Source organism: Hypanus sabinus, chromosome 2, assembly GCF_030144855.1.
Source record: "Hypanus sabinus isolate sHypSab1 chromosome 2, sHypSab1.hap1, whole genome shotgun sequence".
Lineage (NCBI taxonomy): Eukaryota > Metazoa > Chordata > Chondrichthyes > Myliobatiformes > Dasyatidae > Hypanus > Hypanus sabinus.
This window is the reverse complement of record NC_082707.1, coordinates 179,011,701-179,034,282: the sequence shown is the minus strand read 5'-3', so window position 1 is coordinate 179,034,282 and position 22,582 is coordinate 179,011,701. Positions and strand designations below refer to the sequence as shown.

At 42.9% G+C, this 22,582-nt stretch overlaps 1 protein-coding gene across 11 annotated transcripts in view; it reads left to right on the top strand.

Annotated features, from left to right (window-relative positions):
* The window catches only part of ttll5 (tubulin tyrosine ligase-like family, member 5), a 439,573-nt gene that overhangs the window by 230,381 nt on the left and 186,610 nt on the right, over positions 1-22,582 (top strand). For all 11 annotated transcript variants that reach the window (XM_059960284.1, XM_059960287.1, XM_059960300.1 and 8 more), the window contains 4 exons: positions 7,045-7,139; positions 10,116-10,249; positions 14,078-14,143; positions 15,420-15,794. In XM_059960284.1, the coding sequence (XP_059816267.1) occupies positions 7,045-7,139; positions 10,116-10,249; positions 14,078-14,143; positions 15,420-15,794 (670 nt within the window). The remainder of the gene's footprint in view (positions 1-7,044; positions 7,140-10,115; positions 10,250-14,077; positions 14,144-15,419; positions 15,795-22,582) is intronic.

Genomic DNA, 22,582 nt, shown 5'->3' with positions numbered 1-22,582 from the left:
TGATCTATGCCTCTTATTATCTTGACCCCTCTGTCAAATCACCTCTGATTCTCCTTTGCTTCAAAGAGAAAAGCTGTAGCTTGCTCAACCTATCCTCATTAGACATGCTCTCTAATCCAGACAGCACCCTGGTAAATGTCCTCTGTATCCTCCATTTCAGGCGACCAGAACTGAATACAGTACTCCATTTGTGGTCTAATCATGGATTTATAGGGCTTCAACATTACACTGCAGCTCTTGAACTCAGTCCCTAACTAATCAAGACCATAAGACAAAAGAGCAGAAATCAGCCATTTGGCCCATTGAGTCTGCTCCGCTATTTCATCATGAGCTGATCCAATCTTCCCTTTATTCCCATTCCCCCGCCTTCTCACCATAACTTTTGATGCCCTGACTACTCAGATACCTATCAATCTCTGCCTTAAGTACACCCAATGACTTGGCCTCCACTGCTGCCCGTGGCAACAGATTCCATAGATTCACCACCCGCTGGCTAAAAATTTTTTTTCGCAACTCTGTTCTGAATGGGCGCCCTGCAATCCTCAAGTCATATCCTGTCGTACTAGACTCCCCCACCATGAGAAATAACTTTGCCACATCCACTCTGTCCATGCCTTTCAACATTCGAAATATTTCTGTGAGGTCCCCCCTCATTCTTCTAAACTCCAAGGAGTACAGTCCAAGAGCGGTCAAACATTCCTGATATGTTAACCCTCTTATTCCTGGAATCATTCTAGTGAATCTTCTCTGAACCTTCTCCAATGTCAGCACATCCTTTCTTAAATAAGGAGCCCAAAACAGCACACAGTATTCCAAGTGAGGTCTTACCAGTGCCTTATAGAGCCTCAACATCACATTCCTGCTCCTATACTCTATTCCTCTAGAAATGAATGCCAACATTGCATTCACCTTCTTCACCACCAACTCAACCTGGAGGTTAACCTTAAGGGTATCCTGCACGAGAGGACTCCCAAGTCCCGTTGCATCTCAGAACTTTGAATTCTCTCCCCATTTAAGTAATAGTCTGCCCATTTATTTCTTCTACCAAAGTGAATGACTGTACACTTTCCGACATTGTAATTCATTTGCCACTTCTTTGCCCATTCCCCCAATCTATCCAAGTCTCTCTGTAGACTGTCTGTTTCCTCAGCACTACCAGCCCCTCCACCTATCTTTGTATCATCAGCAAACTTAGCCACAAAGCTATCTATTCCATAATCCAAATCGTTGATATACAACATAAAAAGAAGCAGCTCCAACATGGACCCCTGTGCAACACCACTGGTAACCAGCAGCCAACCAGAATGGGATCCCTTTATTCCCACTCTCTGTTTCCTGCCAGTCAACCAACACTCTATCCACGTATGTAACTTTCCCGTAATTCCATGGGCTCTTATCTTGTTTAGCAGCCTCATGTGTGGCTCCTTGTCAAAGGCCTTCTGAAAATCCAAATACGCAACATCCACTGCATCTTCCTTGTCTAGCCTACTTGTAATTTTCTCAAAAAATTGCACTAGGTTTGTCAGGCAGGATTTTCCTTTAAGGAAACCATGCTGAGTTCTGTCTATCTTGTCATATTCCTTCAGGTACTCCATAACCTCATCCTTGACAAGCGATTCCAACAACTTCCCAACCACCGATATCAAGCTAACAGGTCTATAATTTCCTTTTTGCTTCCTTGCCCCCTTCTTAAATAGCGCAGTGACATTTACAATCTTCCATTCGTCCGGAACCAGACCAGAATCTATCGACTTTTGAAAGATCATTGCTAATGCCTCCGCAATCTCCGCTACTATTTCCTTCAGAACACAAGGGTGCATTCCATCTGGTCCAGATTTATCTACCCTTAGACTTACTGAGTACTTTCTCTGTCGTAATTGTGATTGCGCATATTTCTCTTCCCTGACACACTTAAATGTTCCGTATATTGCTGATGTCTTCCTCAGTGAAGACTGATGCAAAATACTCGTTCAGTTCCTCTGCCATCTCCTTACCTTCAATTACAATTTCTCCAGCATCATTTTCTATCGGTTCTATATCTACTCTCACCTGTCTTTTACTCTTTATATACTTGAAAAAGCTTTTAGTATCCTCTTTGATATTATTTGCTAGCTTCCTTTCATAGTTCATCTTTTCCTTCTTAATGACCTTCTTAGTTTCCTTTTGTAAGCTTTTAAAAACTTCCCAATCCTCTGTCTTCCCACTAATTTTTGCTTCCTTGTATGCCCTCTGCTTTGCTTTTACTTTGGCTTTGACTTCTCTTGTCAGCCACGATTGCATCCTTTTTCCATTCGAAAATTTCTTCTTCTTTGGAATATATCTGTCATACACCTTTCTCACTTCTCGCATAAACTCCAGCCACTGCTGCTCTGCCGTCCTACCACTAGTGTCCCTTGCCAGTCAACCTTGGCCAGTCCCTCTCTCATGCCACTGTAATTTCCTTTACTCCACTGAAATACCAACACATTGGATTTCGGCTTCTCTTTCTCAAGTTTCACAGTGAACTTAATCATGTTGTGATCACTGCCTCCTAAGGGTTCCTTCACTTCCATCTCTCTAATCACCTCTGGTTCATTACACAATGCCCAATCCAGTACAGCCGATCCCCAAGTGGGCTCAACCACAAGCTGTTCTAAAAAGCCATCTCGTAGACATTCTACAAATTTTCTCTCTTGAGATCCAGTGTCGACCTCATTTTCCCAATCCACTCGCATGTTAAAATCCCCCACAATTATCATAACACTGCCCTTCTGGCAAGCCTTTTCTATTTCCTGTTGTAATTTGTTGTCCACATCACTGCAACTGTTTGGTGGCCCGTAGATAACTGCCAGCAGGGTCCTTTTACCCCTGTGATTTCTTAGCTCAACCCATAAAGATTCTGTACCTTCCGATCCTATGTCAACTCTTCCTAATAATTTAATATCATTTCTTACCTTTAAAGCCACGCCACCCCCTCTACTACCTGCCAATCCGTCCGATACCCCGTGTATCCTTGGATGTTCAGCTCCCAGAGACATGCATCCTTTAGCCACGTCTCAGTGATGGTCACAATATCATACCTGCCAATCTGTAACTCTACAGCAAGATCATCCACCTTATTCCTTATGCTGCGTGCATTTAAGTATAACACCTTAAGTCCCGTATTTCGTACATTTTGCATTGCAACTCATCCCAATGGCTGCAAATTTGCTCCATCACATGCCTGTCCTTCCTGACATCCTTACTGCTCACTAACTTAGATCTATTTTTTTTTCCCTCTCCTCTGCTCCATCATTCCGGTTCCCATCCCCCTGCCAAATTAGTTTAAACCCTCCCTAACAGCTCTATTAAACCTTCCCACCAGGATATTGGTCCCCCTAGGATTCAAGCGATTCAAGTGTAACCCGTCCTTTTTGTACAGGTCACACCTGCCCCAAAAGAGTCCCAATGATCCAGAAACTTGAATCCTTGCCCCCTGCTCCAATCCCTCAGCCACGCATTTATCCTCCACCTCATTCCATTCCTACACTCACTGTCGCGTGGCACAGGCAGTAATCCCGAGATTACTACCTTTGCGGTCCTTCTTCTCAACTGCCTTCCTAACTCCCTATATTCTCCTTTTAGGACCTCTTCCCTTTTCCTACCTATGTCATTGGTAGCAATATGTATCACGACCTCTAGCTCCTCACCCTCCCACTTCAGGATATCTTGGACGCAATCAGAAACATCCTGGACCCTGGCACCAGGGAGGCAAACTACCATCCGGGTGTCCTGATTGCATCCACAGATCGCCTATCTGACCTCCTAACTATCGAGTCCCCTATTACTACAGCCTTCCTCTTCCTTTCCCTACCCTCCTGAGCTACAGGGCCAGACTCTGTGCCGGAGGTACGGCCACTGTTGCTTCCCCCAGGTAGGCTGTCCCCCCCCAACAGTACTCAAACAGGAGTACTTATTGTCAAGGGGTACAGCCACTGGGGTACTCTCTAGTACCTGACTCTTCCCCTTCCCCCTCCTAACCGTGACCCACCTGTCTGTCTCCCGTGGCCCAGGTGTGACCATCTGCCTATAACTCCTCTCTATCACCTCCTCACTCTCCCTGACCAGACGAAGGTCATCGAGCTGCAGCTCCAGTTCCCTAACACGGTCCCTTAGGAGCTGCAGCTTGGCGCACCTGGCGCAGAGGTGGACATCCAGGAGGCTCGGAGACTCCAGGACCTCCCACATCTGACACCGAGAACAACAAGCTGCCCTCACACTCATACTTCCCCTTTTCCTCAAATAACAGGAAAAATTGAAATCTAAACCTACCTTGCCTTGTTCGCTTCCGCCTAAACCCGTTGAGGCAAAGCCCTTAAGCCTACACTCTGCTCCCGACTCACTCCGCTGCCCGCAAATGACGCTGCCCTCTGTTTAAGGTGGTGTCCTTTTTAAATCTTCACTGCCTCACTGCCCGACATCACACGCCTGCGCAGTCCCACCTCTCTTAACTCTGATCAAGGCCAACACAGCATGCACCTTCTTAACCTATCAACTTGCGTGGCAATTTTGAGGGATTTATGGATAGAATATAAAGATCCCACTGTTCATCAACACTACTAAAAATCATTCCAATAACTATGTACTCTGCACCTTTGTATTCAACTTTCCAAATGGAATCACTTCACAATTTTTCAGGTTGAACTCCATCTACTATTCTCAGCCCAGCTTTACATCCTGTCGACATCTTGTAGCCTGCAATAACCTTCTACACTATTCATAATTCCACCAATCTTTGTCATTTACAAATTTACTAACCCATCTTTCCACAATTCCACAATTCTTTGTCATTTGCAAACTTCCTAACTTCTTAACCCATCCTTCCACTTCCTCATCCAAATCATTTATAAAAATCACAAAGAACAGAGACATAGGAATTCCCCTAGTGAAGGTTGAGTGATTTTAAAATTAAAGCAGGTTGCTGTGGAATGGAATTGACAACCACTTTTTCCCTTCACAAAGTAGATGAAAATCTGAAGGCCCCCCCCCCCCAAAAAGATTACTAGGAGTGAATCAAACTGAGGGACAATGTAACATGTTGAAGAGGTTTTGGGGGATGTGGAACTCATTTAGTTTATGATGCAAATCAGCTATAATCTATTCCTTTGCTGTGTATATTTAGCAGACTGCTACCTCAGTTAGAGAGCATGTCTTATGAGGAAAGGTTGAGTGAGCTTGGGCTTTTCTCTTTGGAGTGAAGGAGGATGGGAGGTGACTTGATAGAGATGTACAAGATGGTAAGAGGCATAAATTGAGTAGACAGCCAGAGACTTTTTCTCATGGTGGAAATGGCTAATACAAGGGGGCATGATTTTAAGGTGATTGGAGGAAAGTATAGGGGGATGTCAGAGATAGGTTTTTTACACAGAGAGTTGTGGGTGCATGGACTGCCCTGCCAGAGGTGGTGATAAAGGCAAATACATAAGAGACATTTAATAACTTGGGAATTGCAGCCAGAGAGTCAAAAGAGTTGGTACAGGAAATGGAAAAATGACACAATGTGCAAGATGGAGAAAGTATTTAGGAATGTTCCTGAGCAAGAATAAGGGTCACTTAGCACAGTCTTCCCCATGAGTTTGAAGGGAAGATGCGAAAAAATGTAATGCTCTGAAGATCATATCTCTTGTTTGGTGAGTGTAAAATTGAGAAAATATAGTGTCCCCAAAGTCTCAAAGTGTTTCATTCATACTGTAGTCTTCAATTCATCTTTTACTTTGCTCTTTGCTCTTTTTTGTAGTACTTCCTTGCTCTTGACTTACATTTTCTTGTTATTTTTTGCTTTTCTTTTTCTTTTCCTTTCTGTTTCTGTTCATTTGGTCTTTTCTTTCTTTGGTGAAGGTGAAAGGGTTGGCCCATCCCATAAAGGGAGTAAGATTTATTAAATATCTTGTGTAAATCAGATGGAAAAATTTTCTCATTCATGTAACAATTCAGAATCAGGTTTATTATCATTGACAGATGTCTTGAAATTTGTTATTTTGGGGCAGCAGTGCAGTACAAAGAGGTAAAATTACTATAAATTACAAAAATAAATAAGCGCAATCAAAAGGAAAATTGAGATACTGTTCATGGGTTCATGGACCTGTAAAAATCTGATCATGGAGGGGAAGAGGCTGTTCTTAAAATATGGGTGGCTTGTCCCCATGATGGAGCTGGCCAAGTCTACAACCCTCTGCAGTCTTGTGTGATCCTGTGTACCTAAAACATTACTGTTAGTGGTTTATGATTGTTACATGTACCAAGATACAGTGAAAAAATTGTCTTGCATACTGTTTGTACAGATCAAATTATTACACAGTACACTGAACCTGAAGGTAAGATAATAACAATGCAGAATAAAATGTAATAGCTATCCAAAAAGTGCAATGTCTGTCAATAACAGTGCAAGATCATAGAGAGCTAGATTGGGAAGTTAAGTGTCCATATTATCATGCAAGAGGTCCATTCAAGAGTCTGATAACAGCAGGATAGAAGCTGTCCCTGACCCTGGGGGTACATGCTTTCAGGCTTTTGTATTTTCTGTCCAATGGGAGAGATGTAGAAGAGAGAAAGTCTGCGATGGGTTGGCTCTTTGATTATGCTGGTTGCTTTACTGAGGCAGTGGTGTGCAGACAAAGTCTGTAGAGGGGAAAGTGGCTTGTGATCAATCCCTTTCTGCTGAAATACAGGGAGAACAAGAGAATGAACATTAAACCCTTTTCTGAGGGAGGCATACCAGTCAAAACCTGGTTTTTGGTTAATAGGATCTTTCAGAAGCATTCAAGCACATCCTAACCCTGACTCTAGTGTTAGCATCCCATACAGTAGCAGGCAACCTTGACAGTGTTGCACTCACTGAATGCTACACTGAAAAAGTCAGCCTGGATTTAATGTCCAAGTCATCAAGTGAGATTTGAACTCAAACATTTGTAAATGAAGCTCTGGGTAAGATAAGAAAATAAAAGAACTTTAGATTATCCACTAAAGCAAGTTGTACAACAAAATTGGGGTACTTGGTTCATACCAATCTTTGTATTTTCAACTCAGGAAACAGATCAAATCAATAAGAAGAACCAGATGGACTTGAATCTGGAGACTTATATTCAGCAGGAAGAATTCCAAGCGTTTGTCAGTAAAGCCAGGTGAGAGGGCTGGAAAATTTATGACAGCACTGTGAGTAATGGAGAATTGAAAATGCAGTCTCCTGGTTTAGACACTATTCAGTTTGCCACCTCTGCATGATGAGAGAATGCTGTCATTCATCCTAATCAGGCTGAGGTTCAGCTCCAAGAAGCTTGCTTTGTTTCCTTTTGGAAGAGTTTGGGGAATGGAGTATGTTAATAACACTGATAAGTAAAGATCTCTGTCCTGAGGATCTGATTTTGAATGCTTCCAGCCAGTCTCAGGGAAAAAGGCCAAGGATGGTCCATCACTCCATTCCAGTCAGAATATTAAAATACCCATCAACAAATAAGCAGGCATAGAGAGAGGAAAAAGAAAAAAAAATGAAAATACATAAACTGATGCCTCTCTCCTATTTCCCGCACATCTGCCCTCACCCCATCTGCCTGCCACCCCACTCAGGATAGGGTTCCCCTTGTCCTCACCTACCACCCGACCAGCCTCCAGGTCCAACGTATAATTCTCCGTAACTTCCGCCACCTCCAACGGGATCCCACTACCAAGCACATCTTTCCTTCCCCCCCTTTCTGCTTTCTGCAGGGATCACTCCCTAGGTGACTCTCTTGTCCACTCGTCCCCCCCCCCCAATCCCTTCCCACCAATCTCCCTCCTGGCACTTATCCTTGTAAGCGGAACAAGTGCTACACCTGACCTTACACTTCGTCCCTCACCATCATACAGGGCCCCAGGCAGACCTTCCAGGTGAGATGACACTTCACCTGTGAGTCGGCTGGTGTGGTATACTGCGTCCGGTGCTCCCGGTGTGGTCTTCTATATATTGGTGAGACCCGACGCAGACTGGGAGACCGTTTCGCTGAACACCTATGCTCGGTCCACCAGAGAAAGCAGAATCTCCCAGTGACCACACATTTTAATTCCACGTCCTATTCCCATTCTGATATGTCTATCCATGGCCTCCTCTACTGTCAAAATGAATCCCCCAAACTCAGGTTGGAGGAACAACACCTTATATACCGGCTGGGTAGCCTCTAACCTGATGGCATGAACATTGACTTCTCTAACTTCCATTAATGCCCCTCCTCCCCTTCTTACCCCATCCCTGACATATTTAGTTGTTTGCCTGTTCTCCATCTCCCTCTGGTGCTTCCCCCCTCCCCTTTTCTTTCTCCTGAGGCCTCCCGTCCCATGATCCTTTCCCTTCTCCAGCTCTGTATCACTTTCGCTAATCACCTTTCCAGCTCTTAGCTTCATCCCACCCCCTCCGGTCTTCTCCTATCATTTCACATTTCCCCCTCCCCCCACTACTTTCAAATCTCTTACTATCTTTCATTTCAGTTAGTCCTGACGAAGGGTCTCGGCCCGAAACGTCGACAGTGCTTCGCCTTATAGATACTGTCTGGCCTGCTGTGTTCCACCAGCATTTTGTGTGTGTTGTTGCATAGACTGATGTGCACAGTTCAGCTATCCTTCCCCAGCCTGACAAAAGCGGGTCCTGGGTAGAAGTAGAACTACAGTTAGATATGATTGATGCATGACTCCATACCAGCAGAGCTGTTAAAGGGGAAAGGGAGATGGATGTCACAGGGGGCCAGGATAAGGCTGCAGTTCACATGGAATCCCAGTGGGCACGAAGGGACATCTGATCTCAAGGGGTGTACTAATGGTGCTTGGGCAGAAGGAGTAGGACTACGATACATTTGAGTCACAGAGGCAAGAGGAAAGGTGGAGCAACAAAACAATCTGGTGGAGGAATCAGCAGTTCAAGCAGCTTCTGTGGGAAGGGGATGGGGAAAGGAATTCTAGATGTTCTTTCCTTCTATGGATGCTGCTGAACTTGCTGAGTTTCTCAAACAGATTGTTGCTCCAGATATCAGTGTCTGCAGCCTCTGGTGATTCCAAGAAGGGAAGGCAGTTGGCTACATAGCAAATCATGGGGGTTGATGTAAACAGATACTGCAAGGTAAAAATCAGTCAAAACTGCTGATGCTGAAAATCTGAAAAATAAAAACAGTGTTGAAAACACTTGGCAGATCACGTGGCATCTGTGGAGAGAGAAATAGTGTTTCTGATTGTGTACTCTTCATTAGAACTGAGAAAGAGAAAAAACAGTATGAGTAGCAGAGAAGGTGAGGGAGGGAGGTAAATAGAACAAGAGGAACTTCTCTGATAGATTGAGTCAGGATAGCCTAATGTGGCATAATAAACTGTTCTGAATCAGTATGGTTTATTATCAGTGACTTACAATACATGAAATTTGTTTTCTTGCAGTGCAGTGCAACAACATAAAAGCACTATAAATGACCAAAAGCAAGAAATTGTGCCAAAATATGGAATAATAAAATAGTGTGTGCGTTCATGGACCACTCAGAAATCTGATGGTGGTTAGGAAGGAGCTTTTCCTAAATCAATGAGTATGGGTCTTCAGACTTTTATACCTTCCCCTTCATGGTAGTAATGGGAAGAGGGCATGTCCCATATGGTGAGGGTTCTAAATGATGGATGCTGCCTTCTTGAGGCACAGCATCTTGAAGATGTTCTCGATGGTGGGGAGTGTTATGCCTGTGATGGAGCTGGCTGAATACATTACTTTCTGAATCCTCTTATGATCCTATGCATTGGAGCCTCCATACCAAGCAATGATGCAACCAGTCAGAATGATCTCCATCTTACATCTATAGCAATTAATCGGGTTTGGTGACTTACCAAATATCCTCAAACTTCTAATGAAGTAGAGCCACTGGCATGCTTTCTTTATGATTGAATCAATATCTTGGGCCCAGGAGAGATCCTCTGAGATGTTAACAACTGTTGAGGAAATGTATGCAGAGGAGGAATGGGGACGACCCAGGGTAACAGCTGGTCTCTGGGGATTTGCAGCTATGTGTGTCTTTGTTCCAAATCTCACTGTTATTATCACCTCAGCTATAAGTTTACGTCACTGTCACAATGTCTTTTTATTTGAAATTCATTTTCAGCGAGATTGAGTTGGAAGAACTACTGACGATCTACACACGCAAGAACAGATCAGCCAGTGTCTTCCTTGGGACTAAAACCAGAAGCAGGAACCGGAGTACTAGTACAGAGGAACCTAATGGCAAACCCACCAGGGGTACGCAGCTGTAGTGCGGAAGTGAGAAAAACCTCACATAGAACAATACGGCTCATTGCCAGCCCCTCAGCTCATGATGCTGTGCCGACTTCTTAATCGAGTCCAAGATCAATCTTTCTCTCCCTCCCACATAGACCTCCATTTTTTTTCATCCGTGTGCCTATCTAAGAGTCTCTTAAATGACCCTAATGTATCTGTCTTTTCCACCATCCCCTAGCAGAACATTCCTTGTATATCTCTCTCTGTATATAGAATAAACTTACCTTTGATTTTCCCCCTGTAGTTTGCTCCAATCACTTTAAAGTATGCCCCCTTGTGTTCACCATATCTACCCTGAGAATAAGTCTCTGGCTGTCCACTCAATCTGTGCCGCTTATCATCTTGTAAACCTCTATCAAGTTAACTTTCATTCTCCTTAGCTCCAAAAGAGAAAAGCCCCAGCTTGCTCAACCTATTCTCATAAGACAGGCTCTCTGATCCAGGCAGTGTCCTGGTATGTCTTCTCTGCACCTTGTCTAAAGCTTCCACATCCTTCCTAATCCTTCCTATAAAAAGGTGACTAGAACTGAACACAATATTCCAAGTGTGGTCTAACCAGAGTTTTATGGAGCTGCAACATTACTTCACAGCTTAGCTACTGCTTATTCCATATTTATTTCTGTACCAATTTCTTCAATTATAAGTTCCATTAACTCCCTTATTAATTGGAATTGCTTGTGTAAATAGATCAGATGGGAATAACAGCATGCAAAGCAACTCCTAACTCTTCAATTGGAATTATTGAAATTGGTTTATTAATGTCAAATATTAGTAAGTATGATTGGGGGGGGTGTTATGGAGAGCAATGGTCTGGGTGCAAGTTGATGGAACTAGGCAGACATGGACCTGATGGGCCAAAGGACCTGTTTCTGGGCTGTAGTGCTCTATAACTATGATTGTCCAATAAGGGAGGGTCATTCTGGGCTGCCAAGGGGGCTCTCAGCACTTCCCCATTGTAAATGGATTAAATGGAATTGGTTGAAGATTGGCTTCCGTACTGGTCGGGATCCCAGGAGGGAGTTGAGAGGAAACACCCACTCAACATTTGTCACTGAAATTTCACAACATATGCCAGTGATATTAAACATGATTCTGATTCTGAATATCATTCCAAGAGCTTCAGCTGTTCAGCTATGTCCTTCACACTTGCATGCTGGGCCTGCCTTGTTTGGGTAGGACTGTTCTAGGAGCCCTCTCCATTTCACCACTGTTCACAACGTGATGTAGCAGTCTGCAGAACTTTTATCAAAGTCATAGTCACAGAGCAGTCCAGCATGGATACAGGCCCTTCAACCCAAACATTTATGCTGACCAAGGGTGCCCACCCAACTAGTCCGAGTGTTCTGCATTTGGTTTGTATCCCTCCAAGCCCTGCTCTCCACTTAGCTGTCTAAGTGCTTCTTAAGTGGTACTGTTGTACCTGCCTTAAACACTTCTCCATCAGGTCATTCCATATACTCACTAGCAAGGAAAAAGTTACTTTTTGAATATATCCTCTCTCACCCTAAATCTATGCCCCCTGGTTTTGACTCTCCTACCCTGGGGGAAAAACTATTACCAACCACCTTATCTATGCCTCTTATAATTTTAAGCACCTCTATAATATCATGCTTCATTCTCCCAAATTTGAAAGAATCAAGGCCCAGCAATGTTGTACATTGGTTGTAGGATCACTGATTTTTCTCTGTTGCATGCTGCTTTTGCTGTTGGGCATATAAGCAGCTCACGGGACCGTGATGCCCTCTTACATCATTTCCACTACTTGGTCACCAGGCAGCTTCTTACCCAATTCTTAATTCATCATTTTGTTTCTTCAGTAACTGAAATTGCTAATTTTCTGAGCAGCAGTTAAACAAGGCAATGCACCCTCAAATACCTGTTATATTGCAGCATCATTAATTGAATTGTCCTTGAATTCTTTTGTAATTTCATTACTCAAACTCACCTTAGGTATTGAGTGTTGTCATGCTGGCACCAACCAGCAGTTTCAGTCAAGTGTTTACCTTGGAAATTTCCATTGGAAGTCAGCTTCAATATTAAATGTTGACACAAATGGGATCAAAAACTGCACTAACATAAAAGTGAGAATTTTGGACAGACATTGCATGCAGTTGTTTAATCATTAGTGAAATGTATGCACAGTAATATACACATTGTGTTACTACACTGTTGAAGAACGTTATCCAGAAACACAATTTGATTATTTTAACTCAGTATCAAGTAGATATAAGAACACAGAACATGGAAATCTATAGCACATTCCTGGCCCTTCAGCACACAATATTGTGCCGACCATGTAACCTACTCTAGAAACTGCCTAAAATTACCCTACCACATAGCTCTCTATTTTTCTAAGCTCTATTAAATTGAATTGACTTTATTACTTACATCCTTCATGTACATAAGGAGTAAAAATCTTCACCATGTTCTCAATTGTTCCCCAGTAGAAAGTTCGTAGGATTTGGGGGCCCATACCAAATTTCTTCAACTGTTTGAGATGAAAGAGATGCTGTTGTGCCTTTTTCACCACACCCCCGGTATGTACAGACCAAGTGAGATCCTTGGTGATGTGTATGCTGAGGAACTTAAAGCTGTTCACCCTTTAAACCCCAGATCCATTAATATCAATAGGGGTTAGCACAACCAGCTACTTTGTTTTTGTGACATCTATGTACCTATCTAAGAGTCTCTTAAAAGACCCTATTGTATCGGCCTCCACCACCATTGCTGGCAGTGCATTCTACACACAACTCTCTGTATGGAAAAACCTACCTCTGATATCCCCTCTATACATACTTGCAAGCACCTGAAAACTATGTCCCCTCGAGTTAGTCATAAGACCATAGACCGTAAGACATAGGAGCAGAATAAAGCCATTTAAGGCGAGGGGTCTGAGTTTTATGTCCTGTAAAAAGGAGCATTTTCCCTCTAGAGCCTTTTTATGTCAATCTATTGTATTGTGCTCCCACAATGTGTCAAAGGATCTGTTCTGTCATTCAGAAACCAGTTGTGCGATATCCCAGTTTAAGATTATGATTAAATTTAAGATTTGTCACATGTACATTGAACCATACAGTGAAATACATTGTCTCAAATCAAATCAGCAAGGATTGTGCTTAAAACAGTCTACAGGTGTTGCCATTTTTCCAGTGCCAATATAGCATGACCACAACCCTTTGAAATATCTTTGGAACATGGGAGGAAACCAGAGCACCTGAAAGAAACCCATGCAATCACATAGAGAATGTATAAACTCCTTTTAGATAATGGTGGGAATCGAACCACAGATGGTGATCACTGGTGCTGTAAAGTGGTTGCACTAACTGCTACACTACCAGGTCAACCCCATTAATGTAATTAACCCTGTCCTTGAACAGCAGTGGAGTTCCCCTTCCATCCCAACCAACTTTCACATTAACTCTTTGCCACCATCCAATAGGTATTCCCTGTCACCTCTGCTTTCATTAGTCCAAAGGGATTATTTCCACAGCCTCATTTCTGCTTACTACTCAGTAACCATCAACATCCCACCCCTTCCTACAGCACCTTCCCTTGAAGGCAAGATTGATGCAGTACCTGCCTTCTCCTTATTCATCACACCAGATCAGCTTGCTTTCCAGATTACATTATGATCTACTTACAGTTGCTTCTATTTATTATGTACTGCTCACTGCTGACAATATGGTCTCCACTACACTGGGAGGACAACTGTAGATTGGTTGATTATCTGGTTTAGCCCAGAGATAAACTGTCAAATTAATCCTTCTTCTCTGATCTTTCTGTCTTCAGCCTACAGCAGCATTCCAGTGAAAGCCAGCATAACCACTGGGGGTACACCTCATCTTTCGATCAGAGGTAATAACACACTGAGTTAACCAAAATCAGATAACAGTTCCGGAGCTTGGCCCTTTTATTTTGTTCTATTGCCCCTTTGTCATTAACATTAAATGTAACAGAAGGGAAGGAGGAACTTGAGAAAAATTACATTCACCATTGATAAAAACACAAAATGCTGTCTGGCCTGCTGAGTTCTGCCAGCATTTTGTGTTCTTATTTATTTCCAGCATCTGCAGATTCACTCGTGTTGCCTTTACATTCACCATTGACCTGTGAAGTGTTAGTTGCAAAGAAAGAGCAGTGCAGACAGACAAATAAAGTTGAAGGGCCACAATGAGGTAGATTGAGAGGGTAAGAGTCCATGTATATCATACAAGACATCCATTCAAGAGTCTTATGACAGTAGGGTAGAGATTGTCCACAGTGGTGCATGTTCTTAAGCTTTTATATTTTCTGCCAGGAGGAAGGGGATAGGAGAGAGAATGACTGTTCTTGAACTTAAATTTCCAGAAGATTTAAATTTGATAAGGTTATTATGGAAATTATGAACTGACTGTGTAGAAGATTAGACATTGGTATGAATAGAGGATTGGGATACTGAATGAAGTCTTAATCAAAATGGTGAGAGATTGTGGAGCTCTTTAAAGCAGAGCTTTACTATTATCTGGGTGTCTGAGTGCATGGTTCACAGAAGGGGGCAGGGGCAATACACAGGGGATTGCTTAAAAACAAAGATCTGTCTGTTTATGAATTATTAATATTCAGAGATGACAGCATGGTTAGCAGGCCTTACTGGCCCAACAAACTGCACCATACAATGACACGCAGAAATGTGGGAGGAAACTGGAGCACCCATTTGAAACCCACATGGTCACAAAGAGAATATACAAACTCCTTACAGACAGAGGCGACAATTAAACCCAGGTCACTGGCACTGTAATAGCATTATGCTAATCTCTTTGTTACAATGCTGCCCCAATTTAGGAGAGAGATGAGGCATATCTTTTACTTTAGGGGCTTTGGACCATTGTCTATTTGAATATTTTAAAGCAAAATGGGGAGGGGAATGGAGGGCTATGATCCATGTATAGGTTGATGGGACAAAGCAGAATAGCAGATGGGCTGAAGGGCCTGTTTCTATGCAGTAGTGCTCTATGACTTTATGACTCTAAAATAATTGATCTTTAATGCAGGGAATGAAAGATTACAGTTGGCTGGGCAGGATGTACTTCGAGGTTATAGACAGATAGCTATCTTTGCATCATGTTATCTGACTCTGGCTCCTAATCCACAGGACTGACTGTGCCCAAGGAGGGAGATTCTGGTGGCTCTGACAGTTCAGGTGACAATGACCTCTTAGTGCAAAGCTCTTCCACTCATCACCTTTATCCTCCGTGCGCCACCTTACAGTCAGCAGGCAGCCTGCCCCTGTCCTCCTGCACAATTTCACCTCAGGATCCAATCTTTCTTGAGGCCGAGGCAGCAAGCAGGGCTTGCTCAGCAATTCGCAGAGTGGGCTCTGCAACCTTGGCATCTCATCCTCTACAGCCTCTGGGAAAGGTCCAGCGTTCTGCCTCCGACAACCTCTCTCTTGTGACTCCATCGTCCTTGCAGGCAGCGGCTCAGATCTACAGCCAGAAACTCTCACGGCCAAACTCAGCAACAGCAGGTAAGTGTCTGCAGAACTGGCAAAGGAAAGCTCTCTCCCATGGATTTATTCTCTTGGATCTCTTGCAGTCTGTGTAAATGTTTACTAATGAGTACAAGGAAATGTCCTTTCTAAATGTGGCAACCATTCTCTGACCATCCATTGATGGTGACTTTTATAAGGGGAAGTTTCTTTGACGGGCGTCAAAGTTCAAAGTAAATTTATTATCCAAGTATGTATACAGGTATGTTACCATATACTAACTTATGATTCTTTTCTGCAGGTATATACAGGAAAAAAATCTAAAATGCATTATAATTAACATAAAACTACACATAAACAAAGACCAATGTGCAAAAGAAGACCAGCTGTGCAAATACGGAAAAATTCTGAGAATATAAGGCCTCTTATATAGTGCCACCTAATCCATGAGCTATTGGGTCGTAGAAGACTACAGCTCAGAAACAGGCCCTTTGGCCCATCCAGTCCATACCAAACCATTTAAACCTAGTCCCATAAATTTTCTCCCATACCTTAGCCCTCTATACCCCTCCGATCCATGTACCTATCCATGCTTCTCTTGAACATTGAAATCTAAATTGCATCCATCACTTGTACTAGCAGCTCATTCCACACTCACCACCTTCTTGAATGAAGAAGTTTCCTCTCATGTTTCCTTTAAACGTTTAACATTTTACCCTTAATCTATGACCTCTAGTTGTAGTCTGACACAACTTCAGTGGAAAAAGCCTGCTTGCATTTACCCAATCTGTACCCCACATAAAATTGTGTACCTCTATCAAATCTCCCCTCAACTTTCTGGCGAATAAAATCCTAACCCACCCAATCTTTCCTTGTTACTCAGGTCCTCCAGACAGCAATATTCTTGTAAATTTTCTCTGTACTCTTTCAGTCTTATTGTATTTTTCCTGTAGGTAGGTGACCAAAACTGCACACCGTACTCCATATTAGGCCTTACCAACTTCTTATACAACTTCAACATAACATCTCATCTCCTATACTCAATACTTTGATCTAAGAAGGCCAATGTGTCAAAAGGTTTCTTAATGACCCTATCTATCTGTATTGCCACTTACAATGAATTAAGGCCCTGTATTCTCAGATCCCTTTGTTCTGCCACATTCCTCAGTGCCTATCGCTCACTGTGTAAGACCTACCCTGATTATGACCAATGAAAGTGCAACACCACACACTTTTCTGCATTAAATTCCAGCTGCCATTTTCAGCCCATTTTTCCAGCTGTTGAGATCCTGCTGCAATTTTTTGATAGCCTTCTCTGCTGTCCATTATACCCCCAACCTTGGTGTTATCCTCAAGTTTTCTGATCCGGTTAACTATACTATCATCCAGGTTTATATATCGATGACAAACAACAATGGACCCAGCACTGAACCCAGCAGTACTCCACTAATCACAGGTCTCCACTCAGTGAGGCAACCATCTACTACTTCTCTCACAAAGCCAATGTCTATTCCAATTTACTACCTCATCTTAAAGGCCAAGCAACTGAACTTTGTAGACCAACATCCCACGCAAGACCATGTCATTGCCTTGCTGAAGTCCATGTAGACAGCATGCATTGCCTTGCCATCATCAATGTTCCTGGTAACTTCCTCAAAAAACTCTATAAGATTGGTTAGACATGATCTACCATGCACAAAGCCATGCCGACTATCTCTAATCAATCTTTGTCTATCCTCATATATTCAGTCTCTTGGAATACCTTCTAATTACTTTCATACTACTCATGTCAGGTCCACCAGCTTATAATGTCCTCGTTTATTTTTAGACACAGCCTGTCCCATTCTACACCTGCCAGATCTTTTTGATACCAACAAAATTGGCCTTTCTCCAATTTAGAATCTCAATCTGAGGACCAGACCTATCCTTTTCCATAATTACCTTGAAACTAATGGCATTATGGTCACTAAATGCAAAGTGTTTCCTTACACAAACTTCCGTCACTTGCCCTGTCTCATTTTCTGATAGGAAATCAAGTATTGCATACTCTTCCTTTGGGACTTCTATGTGCTGATTATGGAAACTTTACTGAACATATTTGACAAGCTCTATCTCATCTTGTCCTTTTACAGAATGGGAGTCCCAGTCAATATGTGGAAAGTTAAAATCACCTACTACTACAACCTTATGTTTCCTGAAACAGTCTGCAATCACTCTACAAATTTGTTCCTCTAAATTCTGCCGATTGTTGGGTAATATAGCCCCATAATATAGCCCCATTAATGTGGTCATACCTTTCTTAATCTTCTGTTACATATATAAAGCCTCACTGAATGAATTCTTCAGTCTGTCCTGACTGAGCACTGCCATGACTTTTTCCCTGACTAGTAATGCCACCTCTCTCCCTTTATTCCCTCCTGCTCTATCACATCTTAATCAATGGAACTCTGGAGTATTGAGCTGCCAGTCCTGCCTCTCCCGCAACCAAGTTTCACTAATGGCTACAGTATCATAGTTCCATGTGTTGATCCATGCCCTGAGCTCATTTGCCTTTTCTATAATACTTCTTGCATTGAAGTATACATAGAAACATAGAAAATAGGTGCAGGAGTAGGCCATTCGGCCCTTCGAGCCTGCACCGCCATTCAGTATGATCATGGCTGATCATCCAACTCAGAACCCTGTACCTGCTTTCTCTCCATACCCCCTGATCCCTTTAGCCACAACAGCCATATCTAACTTCCTCTTAAATATAGCCAATGAACCGGCCTCAACTGTTTCCTGTGGCAGAGAATTCCACAGATTCATCACTCTCTGTGTGAAGAAGTTTATCCTCATCTCGGTCCTAAAAGGCTTCCCCTTTATCCTTAAACTGTGACCCCTCGTTCTGGTCACAGTTCCCCCAACATTGGGAACAATCTTCCTGTATCTAGCCTGTCCAATCCTTTTAGAATTTTATGCGTTTCAATAAGATCCCCCCTCAATCTTCTAAATTCCAGTGAGTATAAGCCCAGTCGATCCAGTCTTTCTTCATATGAAAGTCTTGCCATCCCAGGAATCAATCTGGTGAACCTTCTTTGTACTCCCTCTATGGCAAGAATGTCTTTCCTCAGATTAGGGGTCCAAAACTGCACACAATACTCTAGGTGTGGTCTCACCAAGGCCTTGTACAACTGCAGTAGAACCTCCCTGCTCCTGTACTCGAGTCCTCTTGCTATGGATGCCAACATACCATTCGCCTTTTTCACCGCCTGCTGTACCTGCATGCCCATTTTCAATGACTGGTGTACAATGTCACCCAGGTCTTATTGCACCTCCCCTTTTCCTAATTGGCCACCATTCAGGTAATAATCAGTTTTCCTGTTCTTGCTACCAAAGTGGATAGCCTCACATTTATCCATATTAAATTGCATCTGCCATGAATTTGCCCACTCACCTAACCTATCCAAGTCACCCTGCATCCTCTTAGCATCCTCCTCACAGCTAACACTGCCGCCCAGCTTCGTGTCATCCGCAAACTTGGAGATGCTGCATTTAATTCCCTCGTCTAAATCATTAATATATATTGTAAACAACTGGGGTCCCATCATTGAGCCTTGCGGTACCCCACTAGTCACTGCCTGCCATTCTGAAAAGGTCCTGTTTATTCCCACTCTTTGCTTCCTGTCTGCCAACCAATTCTCTATCCACATCAATACCATACCCCCAATATCGTGTGCTTTAAGTTTGCACACTAATCTCCTGTGTGGGACCTTGTCAAAAGCCTTTTGAAAATCCAAATATACCACATCCACTGGTTCTCCCCTATTCCCTCTACTAGTTACATTCTCAAAAAATTCTGTAAGATTTGTCAGACATGATTTTCCTTTCACAAATCCATGCTGACTTTGTCCGATGATTTCAAGGCTTTTCAAATGTTCTGTTATCACATCTTTGATAACTAGCTCTAGCATTTCCCCCACCACTGACTCAGGACATTAATTGCACCATGCTCAATCTTTTGCTTCCTGACTTTGTCAGAGGTCTTAACAACATTTGCCTCCACAACACTCTACTATCTCTCTACTATCTGCTCTGGCACTCTGGTTCCCATCCCCTAGAACTCTTAATTTAAATCTAACCCCCACCCTCTCCATCCCCATGCAGTACTAGCAAACCTTCTATTAGTATATTATTTCCCCTCCAGTTTAGGTGCATATTGTCTCTTCTAAACAGGTCCCAACTACCTAGGAAAAGTGCCCAATGATCCAAAATTCTGAATCCCTCCCTGCAACACCAATTCCTTAGCCACATGTTAAGCTGTATGATCTTCCTGTTTCTGACCTCAATAGCATGTGGCATGGGTAGCAATCCTGAGGTCACAACTCTGGAGGTCCTGTCCATTAATTTAACAGCTAATGCCCTGAACTCACTTTGCAGAACTCAATTTTTTTTCCTACCTTTGTCATTGGTACTAACGTGGTTCACAACCTCTGGCTCTTCTTCCTCGCACTTAAGATTGCTGAGGCAACATACCGTTTGCAATAACAGAATCTCCTTTCTATTCTCTTACCTAACAAATTTGCTATCAATTCAGCTCACCTCCACCCTTCCCTCTGTGCCACACAACCAGGCTCAGTGCCAGAGAGCTGACCATTGTGACTTTCCTCTGCTGGGTCATACTTCCAACATGGTATACCTTTTGTTGAGGGGGATGTCCACCGGGGTACTCTGCACTGGTCCTTTCACGTTCCTGACAGTCACCCAGTTTTCTGTGTCCTTCACTTTGGGTCCTATCTACCACCCCCTCAGCCTCCCAAATGATCCGGAGTTCATCCAGTTTCAGCTCCAACTCCTTAATGCTGCAGCTGGGCACACTTCTTGCTGGTGAAGTTGTCCAAGAAGCTTGAGGTCCCCCTGCCTTCCCACATCCCGCAAGAGTAGCATTCAACTATCCTGCATGGCATCCCTACTGCTCCAACTGTTTTAACTATAAAAGAGGAAACAAATAAACTGAAAAAGATAAATCTTTCTACAGCTTTTTGCCTTCCCTCACTGAAGCCTCAAGGAGCTAAAGCCTCAAAATCCCCACTCTTAACACTGCTAAACACTAATGAAGAACCAGCCAGTAGAACAGTAGTCAGCCTGTATGTGGCCTGTCCTCCCAAACCTGTTCAAAGTTAAAGTTAAGTTTATGGTCATATGCCCAAGTACATGTGTGCTCAGGTGCAAATAAAAATTTATTTCAGCAGCATCAAGCTCCCATAGCATCATATAAGCAGCATTGACATGCAAATCATAAATTATACACAATTTTAACAAGAAAGACAACTAAAATAAAACAAGCCACTTTAGTACAAGGGGGTCAGTGGTCAGAGTGTTGCTAAAATCTTGTGTTTAGGGTTTTGTCAGTTGGCTCGAGAACTGAATGATCAGAATCAGGTTTATGAGCAATGTCTTATATGACATGAAATTTTTTTTGGTAGTAGCAGTACAATGCAAGGGCATCAAATTGCTTTGAATTGCAAAATAAATAGTGCAAAAAAAAGGAATGAGGGTGTTCATGGATTCATGGATCATTCAGAAATCTTATGGCAGAAGGGCAATGCTGTTTCTGAGTTGTTGAGTTTAAGCCTTCATGCTCTTGTACCACCTCCCTGATGGTTGTAACGAAACGAGAGCATTTCCTGGATGGTGAGTGTCTTAGTATTGGATGCCGCCTTGAAGGGAAGTAGCTGTTCCTGGTGATGTGGAACTTCAGGCTTCTGAACCTCCTGCCTGATGGTAGCTGATGGGGATCTTTGATGATGGATGTGCCTTCTTGACGCAGCAAGAAGAAGGTCCCACCGATGGTGGGGAGAGATGTGCCCATGACATATGGGCTGAGTCCAATACTCTCTACAGCTTCTTGCGTTACTGTGCACAAAATTTCCATTATGTGCTGCATTAAATACTCACTGTATTTTGCCTCTGAGTGGCAATGTTGGATGACTTGTGTGTCTCGCTGGGCACTTGCACACACTGACCTTCCTGGCCCTTTTTTTATTTAAGCATTTCAGGTATGAATTCCAATTGAGAATCTCATACATGTCCAAACATTGACTGTAGATTGACCAAAGATTCACACAACTCATGATCTAGATTCACTTCAGAGAAGCTCAGAAAATGACCTTGAATTGCCCTTCTTGAAACTTAATTGTTTGCAGGATATAGACAGAATTAATAAAGTGATCACTTACTGTCCACAAGCTCAGACATCTGAGTTGACTGCTGATTATTTGGCCCTTAACTTTAGATTCAGATGTATTTATTACATGTACATGGAAACTTACAGTAATGTGTTTTGTTTGCTTTACAACCAACACACCCAAGGTTATGTTAGGGCAGCCGGCGAGTGTAGCCACACATTCTAGTGCTAGCATAGCTTGTCCACATTGCTCAGCAGAACAACACATATGGTAACAACTGCAATGACAACAGAACAAAACAAGATGACAGCAAAACAAGCCCTTTTCTCACCCACCCCATCACAAACACAGACAGACCTCCAACCCTGGGGCAGGCTGCCTGTAGACCTACAGTTCTTATCTCTGAATTCTCAGACACACTGACGTTAGGCCTTCAACCTCCAGGCCTCTGCTTATCATCCTCAATTTACAGAAATGACTTGGACTTGGCAAACTAGGGAGAAAGAAGTTTACATGGCAATTGCTGTGTGATGTTAGCTTGTTGTTTACACCTGTACTGGGCCCCCAACCACCCTGCACAATTTTCTCACCCCTTAGTGATGATGGTTATGGAAACAGGAGGAGATGTGGCACTGCATTACTCTTTTATATCTGCTCTGT